At 34.6% G+C, this 17612-nt stretch overlaps 1 protein-coding gene across 1 annotated transcript in view; it reads left to right on the top strand.

Annotated features, from left to right (window-relative positions):
- Positions 1 to 17612, top strand: part of LOC104146914 (CWC27 spliceosome associated cyclophilin) — a 113760-nt gene that overhangs the window by 80108 nt on the left and 16040 nt on the right. Inside the window, exons 12-13 of the mRNA XM_068926969.1 lie at positions 11852 to 11961; positions 15084 to 15187. Coding sequence (XP_068783070.1) covers positions 11852 to 11961; positions 15084 to 15187 — 214 coding nt within the window. The remainder of the gene's footprint in view (positions 1 to 11851; positions 11962 to 15083; positions 15188 to 17612) is intronic.

Below are 17612 nucleotides of genomic sequence, written 5' to 3'. Positions count from 1 at the left end.
CTAGAAATACATTTTAGATTTTTCAAGGAAAAGGAAAGCTTTTTTTATTAAAAAAAATAAATTTAATCAAAATATCAGCTAAACCAGAACCCACCTGGAATTATCAAACATTAACATTTAATGAGTAAATAACATGCTTAAATTATTTTGAATACTAAAATAGTTTAAGTGATGAAACCATCTACATTGTTCCTGTTGGCTGCTTTTGTCCAGACTTCAGCTGATGTCAATAAGTACTAAAATTCTGGAAGCATCATTTGACACTTGTTAGATATCTTTTCCCGTAGTGCCATCTTTCTGATTAATTACTGTGATTTATATAAAGTTGGTTAGTACAAAGTTTTAAATTATCATTCTTGACTTTTGTATTCTACCCACTGCATTTCAAATGTCATCGTTTTCCAGATGTCAGTCACAAGCCTGTCAGCTTGTCTTTCGAACTGTACAAAACTTACAATCTGTATGGAAAGAAAAAGTATAGTTGCCTGATGAGGCAGTTTCTTGTAAAGGACCAAAGAGTTTGCAGAGCTTAAGATTGGCTGGAGAGAGTTAAAATTTCAATAGGAATATTAACTGAAAGGTACACCTACATTAGTGTTTTACCACAGATCAGATGTGCTCTTTTGGATGAAGTTACACTGGAAGCTACGGTTCCAGGAGCACACTAATGACCTCCCACTGGCAGTCCAAAACGGAACACCTCCAAAATACGTAGTGAGCATGTCAGGGCCTTGGCACAACTGTCTTATTCCTATTCCACAGTATCACTGGCTAATATATAAGTAGATAAGGCTTTTCTGTCTTTTGTGAATTTCAGCCTTATAACTAGAGGTGGTCCAAAGGTCCCCCACAAAAAACAGGTCCAGATCTAGTTGCCTGAATTTTAAGAATGTTTGAGCCTGTCTGCACTTACAGCGCACCTTTTATTTTCATCACGGTTCCAATAGAGCTAAAAGTAGTTTACTGAAGTTTCTCCTTTTCACTCTCACCAAATACTGATATTTTTCTCTAAAACATTATAGAACATTTTAGTTCTGATTAATCAACTTTGAAGAAGATGCAGATTAAAATTTAGGATATATGTTTGAACAATTAAGAAGCAGCCTGTGACTGCGAACCTATAATACTCCTGTCTTGTAGCAGTGTTGGAAGGACCTCTAAACTTACTTAATGTTATTAATTGTGAAAACACTTAGAAAGAGATGTGTTTGTAAGTTTTTGTCATACTGTCATGGTGTTGTATCTTAAACTTGGCTTTGGTCTCTGTAAAGTTATCTCACTACCTTGTATTTTATGGTTGGTACGTTACAGAAATGAAAATAGGCCTGAATAGTCATACTTGATCTTATGACTACTGGCAAAAAAAAGTGTTAGAAAACTATGAATTCATTAATCAAGAAGCAAAAGTAAATGTCACACTAAGTGCTAGATTCTAATACAGATCAGGGGGAAAAAGTAAACTATAAAAGAGAGTAGTACGTGGAGGGAGCAAAAGATGGGAGAATGTCATTGAAAATAAATCGATATATAAATTTTGACAAAGTATCATACTGCAAAAAAACCAGATACTGAACAATTGAATGGATTGTGGAAATGGATAAAACCAAAACTAACAAAAGATAAACTCATTTTTTAGGAATTATTTAAAAGTTAAATGTGTGTGATTCAGGTAGGAAGTGGGATGGAAGGTAGAATCTTAAGTATTTAAAGATGGTAAACAGGAAATTTAAAAGTATATCTTTATTGTGACACATTTATAACTGAATAACAGAAAAGAATTGAGACACTTTGATATAATAAACATTTATATTTGAATATAATAAAATCAAACTGTAAAAAAAACAAAGCGTTGTACCTGAGCAAGTAATTTTGATTGCCGAAAAGTTAAAAGCATTTATTACGTCTCACTTAGTTCACATAATCATTTTTAGTTTATTGATCATTCATTAATGCAATAGAATTGTCAACACGCAGGATAACTTGCAGAATATGTAACGGTTTACCTATTCCACATTAGTTTACATATGAGAAATTGCGTATAGATAAAAACAGACTACTATCAAGAAATAACTGTGTGTAGCAGGAGATTTTTTCCATTGTTCTCTCCCTATCCTCTTGGGGGAGTGTGGGATGGAGAGTGAGTTGTGACATGCTTTATCGGGTATGTCTACACAGATGGTGCAGACACTTGCGCAGTGTCTGCTTATGCTCTGAGTTGGCTGGGATAGAAAAAATGCTGGTTCAGAGGCTATGTAACTGCATTAATATGACCCTGTGCTTGATTAATAAACACTGCATTTCAGCCAAGACTTGCAACCATAAGGGTAGAAATTCACTAAAGATAACAGAGCAGTGTGAGAGTAAGGCTTAGGTCATGCAGAACTTTTTGCAGAATCAGGACTGATTCTGCAGTGAGGCTACCGGCTAATTGATGGGTGGTGGCAAGACATCTATTTTACATCTACTGGCAGATCTTTATTAATATCGATATCACATTTAGTATCACGAGTTGAAATTATTCCTGTTAAATATTTGCCTACTTAAGCTTTTTTTCCAAATACAGAGCGTTAGAATAATTAGAGAGGATTGGGGGCGAACATTTTAAGTGTTTACATTGTTTAAAGAGGAGGAAAAAACCTAATTCCCTCCTTACAAGTTTGATTATAACCAGCCTTCCAATTTGTGGAAAAGATTGCTGACTATGCCAGACTGCTGTCAAGACCTTACTTTAAAAAAGATGTTTTTCTTTTATGTGACACTTGCTGTTGTGATGCCAGAAATTACATCAAACATTATAATTTAAGTGCTGAATTACTTCAGCGTTTTGAAGTACTTAATCAAATATTTGAAAAAGATACACTTTTCACAGTTTCAAAGTGTAAACCTGTAAATATGTTTCAGTGAAAGTTACTTTAGACAAATATCATCTGCCCAGTTTTTAACTACATGTTAGTTTTAAGTAGTTTTAAAGATTTATTTTAATTTTTCTTGTTAGAACAATTTTGAAACAGTCTGGTAATCTTTGGATGATGAAATTTAATTGCCACACATGAGAAAACAGAAAAGCCTCAAAATACTGTCTGAGCAGTGAGACCTAACAACTAATGTAGAAACTAACAACAAAATGTAAGAATGCTACCGAGGCATGAAGTATTTTCTACTTTATTTTTAATTGTGGTAAGGGAATCAAATGATTGAAGTGTTCAGAAAACCTTCAAAATGTATCAAGGATCCCAATTTAAGATTGTTAATTTAATTAATTGATATATTGATTAATAACTTAAGAATTATTTTATTATTAAATTTGGGTAACATCAATGGCACTTAAAGATGTGTTTAGGTCCTGCCTTACATAGAAAGATGCTTTCCTGAAGTCAGAGACTTTAAGAGAACTGTGCACCCTGGTGAAATCATGAAAATTACGAAATCCAAATGTTGATGGTTTGGGTACTACACAGCATAAATATGTATAAGGATGAAGATTTTGCAGTATAGTTGTTGTATTTTTATCAAAGTATGCGTCCTGAATCTGTCATCCCTGCAAAGTCTTCTGTTTTAATCCACTATTTCTATTTTTATTTTTTCCTCAATTAGTTGCTCATAAAATAATACCCAGCATCCCTAGTCGGTCTCTTTCTCTCTGTGGCTGGTAAAAAGAGTGTTTCTCTCTCTTGTCTCTATCTTTCTCTTTGCAAAAGAGGACAGAAGCTTAGTAATAAGCCAGCTTTGATTTTAGTGGTAATCCTAAGGATGTGTTCAAAATCGACTGACATTAGAAAATTAACCACATATTAGACTGAGACTTCTGTAAAGTGTGCCTGAAAGCTGTCAAAGTTCAGAAAACATTCACTAGAGATTTCCGTTATCGAATGTTAAAGTCTACGTTGTCTTACAAATCAGGGAACTCTGCTTGCTCAAACAATGTTCTGAGGCTATAGTAATTACTTCCAAGATTATATTGTTCAAGTTGACTATATGAACTAGTAAGCTTACTCTAGGAAAACTCTTGTAGTTTTCACTATAGCAAACTTCAAAATCTAGCAATCAGTGCAACCCTGGAAGCTCATACTATAAACAAACGTATTAGGATATTCATGGATAGTAAATATGTCCAGAATTCTTGCTTAACTTGTAAACCCTTCAGGTCAAACACTCTGGCTCTTCGGGATCTAATGCAGGCCAGGGCTGTGATAATAGTAACTGAATAATAGTTAAAGGTGTGAAGAAAACCAAAGTAATATTAGACTATACTAAGCATAAATATACTGCAAAGTATGTTATAAATTCTATTAAGCATAATAGATATATTACTTTGTATCATATTTTTGGTATATTAATCATTTTTATGGTACCTTACAGTAAATGAATGTTTTTGTTTTTCATAGGTAGTATTTAAAAATGTTGTAAAAAGTTTTCCTTTATTCGGGAAAACGTGTGTTATCTATCTCGGGTCTTAATTACAGAAATGCACTTTATGTTCTACATCTGTCACTTCTGACAGGAATTCCATTTGAATTCACAAAATATTAAGGGATATCAGAATTTTTTTGTAATTGGATTTTGCTTCCTAAATCCTATTTTCCAAAAAAATTGTTCTTTCTTTTTAAGATTTGAATCTTATTAACATTTTTAAAATCAATACTGCATATATCTGTAATTCCAGAGTAATGCAATATAAACTGAGTATCACTGAATATCAGAAAGTGTAACATACTGCACAGGTACAGTAAGTGTCATAGGCCTCTTCCTTTGATACACAAAAATGATTCAGCCATACTTTTTCAGTTCAAATAAGGAATTGTTCAGTGTTTTTCAGTTTTCCTTTTTTCCCTTTGGCATTAATTCTACCTATACCCTGCATTTCTTGATATATCTGACCAATAGATCTTTTATCATATCAAATGTGTCATCTGTGTTAGTAAAGATTGCAGCTGAGATACTGACAAATGTTAGTTGGTCTGCCTTGTTTAAAATGTATACAAACCCTAGAGCAAGAAATAAACAGGGATGGTCTTGTCCAGATTTCTTTGTGCACTCTCCTTGTTGTCTTACCTCGGTTATGCGTGAACTCACGATTATATATGCAGAGTGCCTCACAAGAGTTACAGAATTACTTTTGTGACGTTCAGCATAGCAGGAATGTTTTGTAACGAAAGATAGTTCGGTCTATTTTTTAAATTCTGCATGTACATCATTGAAGAAAAAACATAAAGACAAATTTTATTTTTCTCTGTCCCAATACATATTCTTTCTTACCTTTTGAAGGTTGGTGTGTTTCTGCTAGTACTTTGAGCACATTAAACTGATCGTTATTCAAGCAAATGTTTTATGCTTAACTTCATTATCTCTTCCTATAAAAGAAGACAAAATCTCTTGATTTTATACAGGTTCTACCCCCTTTATTATGAGGACAGGCATTATTCCAAGGTTTATAAAAATTGATACAAATAACAAAATGATAAAATAACAGAATTAATACCGTGAAAAATTATATGCATACTGTAATAAGTTTGGCTCAAAAATACCGTTACCTTATCAGTGCCACTATTTATGTACATACTAAGCCCCACCTGTAATGCTAGCAGTTAAGTCCTATCATTAAGGCCAGTATGAACGTCAGCCTAAACAATGATCTTATTTTTCTCGTCTATCACAGTCAGTGGATCTAGAACTAAGATTTTGTGGTTTTCATAAAGCGAAGGAAAAGTTCAGTTGGAATTTTCAAAATACAGGGGGACTGATGCAACTTTTGCTGTGTGTTAGTTACACTGTTAAATTTATCAGGTGTTTTAGGAATTAAGCTTAAAATTCCTTTATCTGAAATTAAGTTTTATGTTCTGCTCCACTTCCTATTTAGAGTCCAATTTCAAATCGTCAAAAGACTGCCGTTCAGTTCAATACCCTTAGATCAAGTTCTCACGTCTTTGTTATACTTCTGCAATTTTGTAGTTAAACATTGATTCCAGTTGAACTCTTCCTAATTTAAGTGCGAGGAAAATAAACCCTTCTGTAATTTTTTAAATCAATCTCTTCCTTTCGAGTTTAAAGACTTGTGAATCTCCTCCTTAGTTCCAGACTATCATTGGAAATGATGTCTCAAACACAATGTTTTAGGTTATTCCAGATGTTTTATTTTGCATGGTATTTGTCTGGGTTTGATAAAATTATTTTAGGTCTACATGAACAAAGTATTTGCTACTTAATAAAGCTGAATGAGTTATTTATATTAAAAAGTAGATAGTACTTGTGGTTTTGAAATTACCTTACTGTGCAGGGTTTTCACAAGTTTTGAAATGTGTTAGAAACTGATTGACTTAGAGGCTTTTGAAAATCCCTCCTGTTATAGTTCTTGCTTTTAATGTGGCGTAATAGGTTGTAAGACCTCACAGAGAAATTATAAGCATGTCTTTAAGTCATTTTAATGAAAAGTGCAGAAATATGATGCGTATAAGTGCAAAACTGTTTTGGTTGACTCACTGTGAAGTTAGTTCAGGTGGGTCTGATTATCTTTCATTTGATTTATAAAAAGGCAGAGAGAGTAAAGTGCAGGATTAGAAAAACCCTGTCAGGAGACACCCAAGGAACAATAATCTTAAGAGAAAGCTTGAACTGAAATTCAAATTGTTTGTTTTGGCAGTAAGTGACAACTGAGTATGATAAAAATACACAAATACGCAACTTATGGGAATTTAACCTATTTGTATGAGAATTACACTTGAGCTGGACTAGACTGAACTAAAATCTTAGTCAAAGAAGTTGTGTTGACTAAGGATCACATCATTTTTAATTTCAGCATATGTGTATTGTTTCGATCACAGTCTTTAAATGTTTATGGGCAGATTGAGACTTGCATTTGCATAAGTTTTCAAGAACACTCAGGTCATTTTTGTCATTAAAAGTCACAGTTATACTCCTTATCATAAGGTAGTTGAGATTCTTTTCCAAGCCTCCCTTCAGGCAAGTATCGCCTGAAAAGTTGTTTTCCATAGGAAAGCCGGTGGTTTGGTAGCTCTTTGCTGTATTGCGTGTATTCTATTAAAATGTTTTCCCAGTTATTCTTTAAATACATGCATGTAATACATAAATTAGGATAATAAATGAGAGATTTTAGTTATAAAATTATATAAGCAATATATATTTGATATATAAGTACTACAAATTTATTTTCTGTTATTGTGACATGCTATGTTTATAAACTTTATAGAAAGCATTAAAAAAGGTGAGAGAAAATTTCCGATTCCAAGGTAAATTTTTCTCTGTATAGCTGTAAGCTGTCATCTGAAAAACCTGATTCAGAGTTTGATTTAAATTTATACTTCAAATGTATACTTTATACTGAAATCTACTGCACCAATTTCCCCGTAAATATTTACTTTTTCATCTTTTGGAATGGACATCTGGGGAGTTTTTTCTTGGACAGAAAGGTAGATTTATTTTTCTGTTCATTATCAGCAATAACAATCTTGTAAATATCTGTAAATATGTTTCACGTATACTAAACCAATATGTGAAATATCTTTAATGAGAGTAGCCATGGGCTAGTCCCGATATCCTTTGTTACTACAGAGTCCTTTCGTGTTTGACAAGATGGAATGACAAATAGTTTATAGTATTAAAAAAAAAAAAAAAAAGTTGGTACTAAATGATTGAGATTGCAACAAAGGTGTGGAGTATTGGTGACAGGTAGAAAACCAGATCTTCAAATACAAAATCTATTTGTCATTTAATACCCTATTATGTTAATGTTAATAATACTTCCCATAACCCTTTTAATGCTGGATCTGCTGGAGCAGTTTGACTGTTTTGTCTTACTTGTTCCTCTGGCTTCCTACTGCTCTTTACCACTCATTGGGGTCAGTGCTGTGTCATCCTATGTAAGGAACAGCCTCTCTCAACAAAGAGACAGAGGATGGAAACAATTATTATCTTTTTCTTCCATTTCTTTCTCTTCTGGCAGAGGCTTCCCTTAGAGGAGTAAGGCGTGCTCATAAGTATTCTTAGTTCCTTTACACAAAGGTCGTGAGTGCTAAAATCTGTCAATCTCAGCAAAGGGCTTGTCCAAATAACGCTGGAGGAATAATAAGTAACTAGTTTCACAGCAGGCGTGAAAGGAACGGCCCCCATTCTTCAGTCCTGATATGTTGGCAGATATGCCCATCTCCATACTGTTCCTGAGACACAGAGGTCTTCCAGATGTTATTTTGCCACTGAGGCACCCTTTCCAAGAATTCAGAAGAATCGACTCTTGTTGCCTGTAAGGACAACCATATTTACTAGAAAGAAAAGAAAATTCCCCAGAAAACTGAGACTAAACTTTCCAAGAACTTGGTATATGTTCTTGGAAATTCATCACTTGATCATGGGTGAAATCATGGGCTCTCCTAAGATGCTCAGGAAGAAATACTGTCTTCCCTCAAAAACCAGAAAGACAGAGAAACTGCCAGATGTGCAATAGTTTGAAATTCTTATGTTTTCCCTGTTATTTTCCCACCCATTATTTTTGGCAGATACTTCAGCTTGAGTGGGGGGAAAAAAGTCATGATCCAGGACTACGATCAAAAAGTAGTGGATCATTTGGACAAGAGTCAGCTTTTAAAAGCTCCCTTATTTTGCCTTTGAGTCTGCCAGCTATCTTTACCTTTTGGTAGATCTCACTTCTTCACTTTGTTCTGTGTAGATTTGAGGAAGTAAGTACAGCTCTGTCACATGCCCTCCTAATTTCTTGGCCCTAGCTGACAGTTCATGCCAGTCTATCCCTCCAAAGCTTAAGGCCTGTCTTTGAATTGTTTATTCCGTAGATCACTTCCTTTCTTTTGGCAGCAGGCAGCTGCTTTGATAGTCCTGTGACCCATAATTTGGTGGAAGGAACTGCTCAGTTACCATGGGAGAGTATTGTTTCTGTTGTCCTCCTTCCATATAGGATGGCTGTGATGGACAGTTTGCTCCTGGAATAGGAGTTCACATGGATGGCCTAGTAGCTCAGGATTACCTGTCGCCACAGGAGAAGAAACTAAATCAGTGTTCCAGAACCCAGAAACGTTGTGAAATGCCTGAAGAGTACTCTGCTCTGCCCTTTCAGAGTTGCTGTGTTCACGCAGTGATGGACATTGCCAGCATGATATTACTCCTCAACAAGTCAGATGGTCTGAAGTCCTCACTAGTCTGCAAAGAAGCAAGAATCTGTGTGAAACTTGAATCATCTGGTAGTAGTTTGCTTCTTATGCGCTCTGCATACCTCTGGAGATGGTTGGCCTCTCAGCTAAATCATAAATGGGAGATCTGTTCTAATATTTGCAAGGCTGTCTTCCAGGATCATGAATGCCATAAGGTAGACTTGTTCACCTCGAATGCCATCAAAAAAAAAGTTTTGGCTCCCACGCCAGTTCCCTGTTTAGAGGTCAGGATGACATGTGTTTACCTTTCCACACATCTCACTACCAAATCCCTTTGCAAGGGGGTTGGTCAGTGTAAAGTAAAAGAGGTGCTGATGGCTGTCATTTATCGCTGTCTGACAAGACAGTTCTGGTATCACCCTCTCTTTCTTATATAACCTAGGAAATTCTTTCTTCCTTCCTCATCCTGTCTCACTTGTAATCTAAATTAATATCACTGTTGTTTTTTCGTCTTTCCATGTTATTCAGAATTAACATGAGGAATTAATTTCTGTATTAGTTTTAGGAGATTCCAAAACAAACTACGCATCCAAGCCCGTTGTATATCTCAGCTAGGGAGATGCATATCTCAATTTTAATTTCCTTATAGTATTATTTCATAGCTAAATAATTACTTTATTCTTTTTGCTGTCTTTGCTAAGTTAAAGATGGAGAAAAATAGTAAATTCTGGATGTTATATATTGAGGAGAAAATTTAAAACACTAAATCCCAACTTTGTGCGTGTAAAGGAAAGATTTAATTACCAGAATAGCAAAATGATTTTCGAAGGATTTTAATAAGTTACGGTTTTGTGATCAACCACAATGACTCCAAATTAAGCAGCTGATCATTTTAAATACACCCTTTAATTCACAGAGCATTCATAAAGTATCTAGCATGATTTTAAATCATGCCATGCAGCTAAATGTTGACATAAGTTAAATGCCATAGCAGTAGTTAATTCCAGATAATGTCTCAAAACAAATTTCACAGATTCTCTGATGAAAGAATTAATGTTTTCCTTTTCACTGTGGCATTTCCAACAAGTATTTCCCTATAAAATAAATTCTTCAAATGTCTTCTAAAAAAACCACTTTGTACAAAAGCATGCGCCATCCATTTTCTTACCTAAATCATTAGGTTTTCAGTTATTAATGGTGCCTTATTAATTGGCTAGTGACAATTTATGCCACTTCTATAGCATACTTGATTTTGTATCACCTGAATATAAAGTGCTATAAAATGAAGCGTGCAAGTCTTGAAAGCATAGCCCACGTGACATTAATACACAGGTTTTGAAAAGGAAACAAGAGATTTCACTTTTCACTAGGAACAGTGCTCAACACTGGAGGCCGTACCAGCTCTGAGGCCTCAATAAGCCAATATCTCAGTATGGCACTGGCTTTATGACTTAGTTGATAATAATTCATTATTGCTCCTTAGATCCTCTTCCACAGAGCTTCTGTTTAGACTGACTTCCTCATCTTGTTTTCTACTTTATTGCTCCAAAGTATAGTACTCTGTGCTCATCCTTGCTCAACCATCTGCACCAATTCAATTTCAAACTACTGCTCCAGTCCATAAAGATCTTTTGAATTCTAGTTTTCTTCTCCAGTCTCTTTGTATCCCTCAGTTCCTCTTGCTTTGATATTGCCTTCAAAGTTAATAGAGGTACATTATATTGTACTTTCCAAGTGATTCTTGAAAATACCAGTAATATTGGACCTGAGGCAGATTCCTGGGGATCCCCGCTTGTTTTTTTTTCTTCCTACTTTGACTGTGAACCTTTATTAACTGCTCTCTAAGTATGTTTTCCCAACCAGTTACGCATACACTCCACAGTAGTTTTAATCAACAGCATGTTCCTATAGCTTGCTTATGAGAAGGTCATGTGTGAGTGTGTCAGACGCCTAAAGTCAAGGGAGATGACATCTGCCACTTCGTGTGTGTGGGAATTATGCTGTTATAGAAGATACAGCTATGATAAGACAAATTTTGCTATCGCAAATGGATGTGTGTTCACCACATGAAGCTGAATATGAAAGAAAAAAGAATCAATTATCATGGGCACAAGCAAGGAGCCCTTTCTCAGCAGAATCCGGAAGATATTTTCACATAACTCTATATTCACACAGCAGGCATTTTTTTACTTCACGAAATCTTCTCAAAATATTGCACTGAGTAATCTTTGTGTATGCACAAAAAGCAGATGCGAACAAAGATGCTTCTTCTCTGAAAGTAAACTTTTGTAAACAGCACCGTTCCCATGCTGTAGTAATGTAATAATTTTCAAAGGCAACACAGGGTAAAGGAAACGTTTCTTTAAAATCAACTGTAATTAATATCATTTCATAGAGGCAAACTAATTTGCCTGTTCCAAGAAAGATCAGAAATTAAGGTAAATTTGTTAAAAGCATTTCAGTAGTTCTCAATTTGGATATTAACATCAGAGTTTTTATTTCCATTTCCCTGCTTTCTCTAGCGCTATAGTAAAATAAAATTGACACACAAATTTTTGGATTTGCTGACTTTTTTTTTTTGAAAGCAAATCTTTCTACTTGCTGAGAAAGCAGTACATCTGAAAGATTTTGAGGAAGTGTTTTGCCTGGTATTTCAGGAGTCACACACAATCTTCAAAATGATATTAAAGCATGAAACCCAATTTGATTTGTTTAACAAAATGTGTTTCCTTATTCAGAGGAGGAACCTCCTCCAAACAGTATTCTTGAAGAATATCTTCAAGAGAAGAGAAAATATGAAGACAAGCGGAAACAGCAGCCAAAGAAAGGGGTGTCTCGTGAAGATCAGGTAAGAGTTTGACAAACTAAGGAGGAAAGAAAAAAAAACAGAGAAAGTTCTGAAAAGTTTTATTATTTCTTCAATTGTATAAAAATAAAATTTTAAAATCCCATATGTTTCATTTCATAAAAAAAGAAGAATCTTGTTATTTCTTATATAAAGGGGTGAGGGGAGGGAAATGCATGCTTTTTGATCCGCTATTTGGATTACTCAGGTACACAAGTAAGTGATGTTTCTATGCTCTAAGTTTTCTGACCAAAATCTATGAATTTTTATATATGAAAGTGCCATCAGTTTAGTCACTAAAACCAAAAAGGAAAAGCTACCCATGCAGAGCTATCCTGGATTACATTTACCAGAGTTTGCGTTTCTATACAGTGCTTTCCTTGGCTCTGCAGCTTTCCGTAAGATAGCATTGGGACAGAAGTTTGCATGCTTGCTGAAAAAGCTGTTTATTTTACATTTCAACTTATATTTTAAAGAGATTAAATTCGTCCCTATCTTTAGGTGTTACGGAATCAACAAAAAATAGCTTTTAACTGCACTGTAGAAAAACTTTTAAAATATAATTAAATTTATATCACAAAGTCAGTTTGGATGTGTGTAGACTTTAGTGTGCAAATATAAGCAATGGTAAGTTTGACATAAATATTTGTTCCTCTAAAATACCGAAGTCTGGACTTCTTAAATATATGAAACTGCCTGTGAAGTGGAAAATAGCATTAATCTAAAATCTGATGCACCTGTTTATAAGAGCATGTCAGTTCAGCAGTGATGTTCATGTTCAATTGCTGAAGCTGAAAGAGTTTGGAAACGTGAGGCTTAATAACTTCAAAGCCCGGGTCGGCAAACATGTAGCAAGCTGATTTAGCTCTAAACTAGGAAGTTTTTGGAAACTCTGTAAATTCAAAAACCCATTAACTTTGAATCAAAGGGTGCTAAACCTCTGTTGGCAAATTGGATCGAGTGACTTAAAACTGCTTATTTACAGCAGCCCTGTCCTAGGCATCACAGGCAAATAGGATGACATGATAGGAATATATTTTTAGTAGATGTTAATTTTATTTATGTAACCCCGCTAGGAACTATTCAACAATAATTAACCTTGTTCTTTGTAATCCATTTCACTTGTGATGGGCCCCTTTTAGCCTCACATCTCTCCTACCTGGTCCTACAACACAGTACTATTTTCCTCCCTCTGTACAAGAGTTAGAGGGGAGGGGAGGTACGTGTCTCCTTAGAATTCCAGACGTTGGAAGTCCTTATAATATTACCAGCATAAATTTATAAATAAATGTGATCTTCATGATGGCATTTGATCACCCACTGTACAAACACCTACTGAAATATTCCAAAGTTATTTCTATAGTCAGGTCTATGTACAGTAGTGTGGTGCCTGGCAAAAATAGACTAGACACATGGAATGTGGCTTTGGGTAGTCAGAATTTTGTGTAAAAGGGGTTAATTTGTTCTCAGCTGATGGCCTAGGCAAAGACTGCCATCTCAGGTGTTGGAAGTATGGGATTTGTTTGCAATAGCATGGGAAGCTATAGAGATTGTAGGATATGCGGGTTCAAATATTCTTGAATTTTTCCTCTCCCTCATCTTAAACAGAAGGTTAAACAGGAAATAAAAAGAATAAATGCAGAAAAACTCCAGAACCCACTATTGGCAGTGCTAAAATATGTTTTTGAAAGAATTCAAAAGCCAGGAAACTCCTAAAGTTAAGATTGCTCCCAGAAGGAAATTTGACTCCAGTGAACACTTCTGGTATTTCCTATTTCTGTTTTCTATTCTTGTTTGATTTTTATTCTTTTAAATTTGAAAAACTTGACCGAACAAAACTAAACACCTATACAGAGATGTTTTACAACATAGGTGGCCAACCTGTCGCCTACAGATCAAATGTAGTCTGCCACATAAATTCAGACAAGCACCTATTCCCTGACACTTTCCTTTCCAGGAATGTCTCAAATATAAACAGCAACAACAAAAAAAAAACTGTGGGCTGTGCAAATTATTCTTATGTTCTGTCCTTTTTTGAAGAGCCCTGTGACCTCTCTCCCATCACAAGACTTAGGCATACAGTTTCCATGTAATCTAAATCTCCTTTCAGGTGATCAGGAGAAACAAGTCATACTTCATGATCCTCAGCTGGCTCCTGAGATGCCGTGAGCTTTGCTCTAGCTGGAAGACTGGGCAATGGCATTCACAGAATAAAATACCACACAGACATTGCTATGAGCTTAGTGTGTGCAGCAAAAGAACCTGTATCTGTAGAACTAGTTTAAATGGTTCACTGTATTCCAGTCAAAGGCTTTGGATTTTTTTAATGGCATTACAGAATTTAAAAGATCAGCAATGTAAAGTATATAAATATCATTCAATTTAGGTCTTCTAAGCTTGAATCATCTGTAATTTATGCAATGGATTGCTTTACTAGACAAAAATGACAGGTTCAAACAGTAAAATTTGTTTTCAGTAGTCAGTGTTGTTTTTTCAGCTATTTTATTCTGTAAGTGTAGCAAAAAGTAATTGTTCCTTAAATATGCATTTTGATCTCAAGAGATGGCTATATAGGCACTCATGGACACGATAACTGTTTCCACTGTGCTGAAGATTTGTCATATTCCATTAAAATGAGTATACATAAGATTTGTTATTATACTAACAATACAATCTCTCTAAAGGGTATTCTTTTACTGCAGAATTAATAATTTTCTTCTGCAGCTAAATGTTCCAGGAAGAACCAGGAACCAGAAATATTTAGCAGAATGTGTAGACAAATATGCTTTTGCATATCTAGCCAGTACAGTTTAAAAAGTCAATCCTAGGTTTTAGTCACTGTACTTGAGCTGAAGGTTACTGTCCCCACAATTGACATGCTTTAACTGATCATGTATGTGATTAATTTAAATCTTTTTCAACCAGTGTGTATATCTCTCTCTGTCAGTCTGTCTCTTTCTCTTTATCAAAACCATTTCTCTCAAATTGAACTGATCAGAAAAGATCTCTTCCATCTCCTTTTCTTATTTTTCAAAATAATACTGGTTTAAAGATGGTGCGTACACCTGTTGTTTTAAAAAAAAAAAAAAAAAAACACTTCACTAAAACCATGTATTTAATTTCAGACACTGGCACTCTTAGACCGATTTAAATCAAAATTAACCCAAGCAATTGAAGAAACTCCTGAAAATGAGGTTTCTGAGCCTGAAGGAGAAAATGATGAAGGATGGTAAGTTTTTTGGATTATTTTAAAATTGTTATTATGATTTTTGTTTGTTACAGTTTGTCAAGTTTGACTGAGGAAAAGTAACACTTGTACGTTTTTGTTTGTTTTGCAAACCAGAGCTGTCTTTCAGTTTAGTGCATCCTTTTTTTTTCCTTTCTTTCTTTTTTGATCTATTTACTACAGTTTCACTTGTTAGCAGCACATTTAGTTACTCATTTCTTTGCCTTATGTTTCCTTCAGGACATCGCTATGGATAAACAAGGTAGCATGTTTTCTGTGCCAGTTACCTCCTGCAGAAAATAAGCTGTAAAAGGAGTTAACGGCATTCCCTGCCTTGAAAATTATTCATTTACCTCTATTTATGTATCACTATGTGCTTCTGAAATCCTACTGCACTAACATAGTCTTGAACTTAAGGAGTAGCAAAATCACCAAATGTGAGGAAATTGATGCAGCAGGAGTCAGCTAAAACATACTGTTAGCATTCTGGACAATGAGAGAGAGCAGAAGACATGTTGCTGTGTGTAGTCCCAAGTCCTACTAAAACTCCATATTGGAGATGGGAATTGCTTTAAGATTGATGGTTGAGATAACAAATAAACTCACCTTAGGTGGGAAGTGACTCCTCGAGAAATGGTGCTGCACTGGAATAAATAAAGCACTGCAAAAATTACAGTCCCAGTCAAGGAGGCATCCTATACCATGTTTTTGGGTGTTACTCTTCTACCAGAAGAACCCACCTTTTGTAGGGGAGAGGAAAAATCAACATGATTTGGAGTGTAACCGTGAAGTCCTAGACTGGGAGCTCTTAAATAATAATAAAAATATGTGCCTAAAATTACTAGAAAAACAAAGCAAAAAAGAAACCACAGCAAAAATGTTTTGTAAGGACAGGTCGTTTTTAATAAGACTTGCAATATAGTTGGGCTAATAAAATATACTGTCTCTGCCTACAACTTTTTCTTTAGCTATATCTTTAAACCAATAGAGCTACAACAAACCTAGCGCTAAAATAGAAACTTTAACAAAGCTGTATCTCAGATAACTTAAAACAAGTAAGCAAAACTTACTCTTACCATCTTCCTAAACAATTCTTTCTTATGAGAGGGAAACCAGTAGTATGTTCTACCTGCCTCTGAGCCCCCAAACAAGCAAACTAGTAACTAGACCTTAAAAAAACTGAATTACAGTGATGAAAAAACACAAAAAGATTCTAAAATACACTAGACTCCCTTGACTCACTTTTTAAATAGAATATAAGTGGTATAACTCAATGTTGATTAGGTCAAAACTGTAAGATAACCATGTAAGATTTTTTTTTTTCTCAGATGAGAAGCCATTTAACATTTGTAGGAGGTGCAGATTGTCTAAATAGGTTTCTTGTACTGTTATTCTGCAAATGAAAAAGACGTGCATATTGGTGATTAAAAAAAAAAGATTGGGAAGGAAAATAATATCTGTAAGAAAAAAATGTTGTTAGCATCTTAACTCATAATTTTTCCCCACATTAATAAATGAAAAAGGAAACAATTCAACTATTTAGAAGTCATATGTTACTATACAAAAACCTATAGTATAAAAATGTTATTTGTATATATTTAATCCGAAAATCTTAGATGTTTTAAAGATACATTCTCTAAGAGTTTCAAAAAAAAAAAGTCATAGCAGGTAAGCTGAATTGCAACTGATCAGTTGTCGTGATGATGCTCAGATTTTAGGTTAGTAAATATAGATCATTTTTGCCCATTTCTGTAGTCTACATGATGAATCACTGCGTTTATTTTAATTTAGTAAGATAAAGCTGCACATCTTCTGCAACTTTACATTGAAACATTCTTGCTTTTCGTTGAATAGAGGTAAGACCTCACAGGGCAAATTCTAGGATTTGTAGAAAACTTCAGACATATGTACTAGCAGAAAGACTTAACATTGGTAGTATAACACTCACTGTAGTGTTTTGCAGTTCATAAAACAAAGTTTTTCCGTAAATAATGTCTAATGAGTGTTTTTATTTTTTCTGTGTTTCTTTGTGGGCGTAGCGTAGTCTGCTTTCATCTTAAAAAGTGGTCGTCTTATTTTCATCAATGGAACAAGTGTTAGTGTTATCAGGTAGACTATTAAAAATCTTGTGATTCTTTGAAAACAAGAGCAATTCAAACATGTCATCATCATTTATCATTTTGCTTATTTTATTGATTTTTATTGTTTATTAATTTTTTTCTTTGTTTTTTCACATGGAAGAACTGGGCATTTCTCATAGCTTTAGAATCTCATCAAAACCATTTTTGTTTTTGACCTGAGAAGAGCCAAGTATGGTAGTTTAAAATGTTAATAATGTAGAGCAGGTTTCTGAAACCTAAATCTTCTTTCTAGTTTTAGTGTTAACTCCATTATCTGGATTGAAAAGAGGAAATACAGCCTTGTGTTC

Source organism: Struthio camelus, chromosome Z, assembly GCF_040807025.1.
Source record: "Struthio camelus isolate bStrCam1 chromosome Z, bStrCam1.hap1, whole genome shotgun sequence".
Lineage (NCBI taxonomy): Eukaryota > Metazoa > Chordata > Aves > Struthioniformes > Struthionidae > Struthio > Struthio camelus.
Note: the sequence above shows the minus strand (reverse complement) of the source record. Positions and strands in the feature narration are given on the sequence as shown.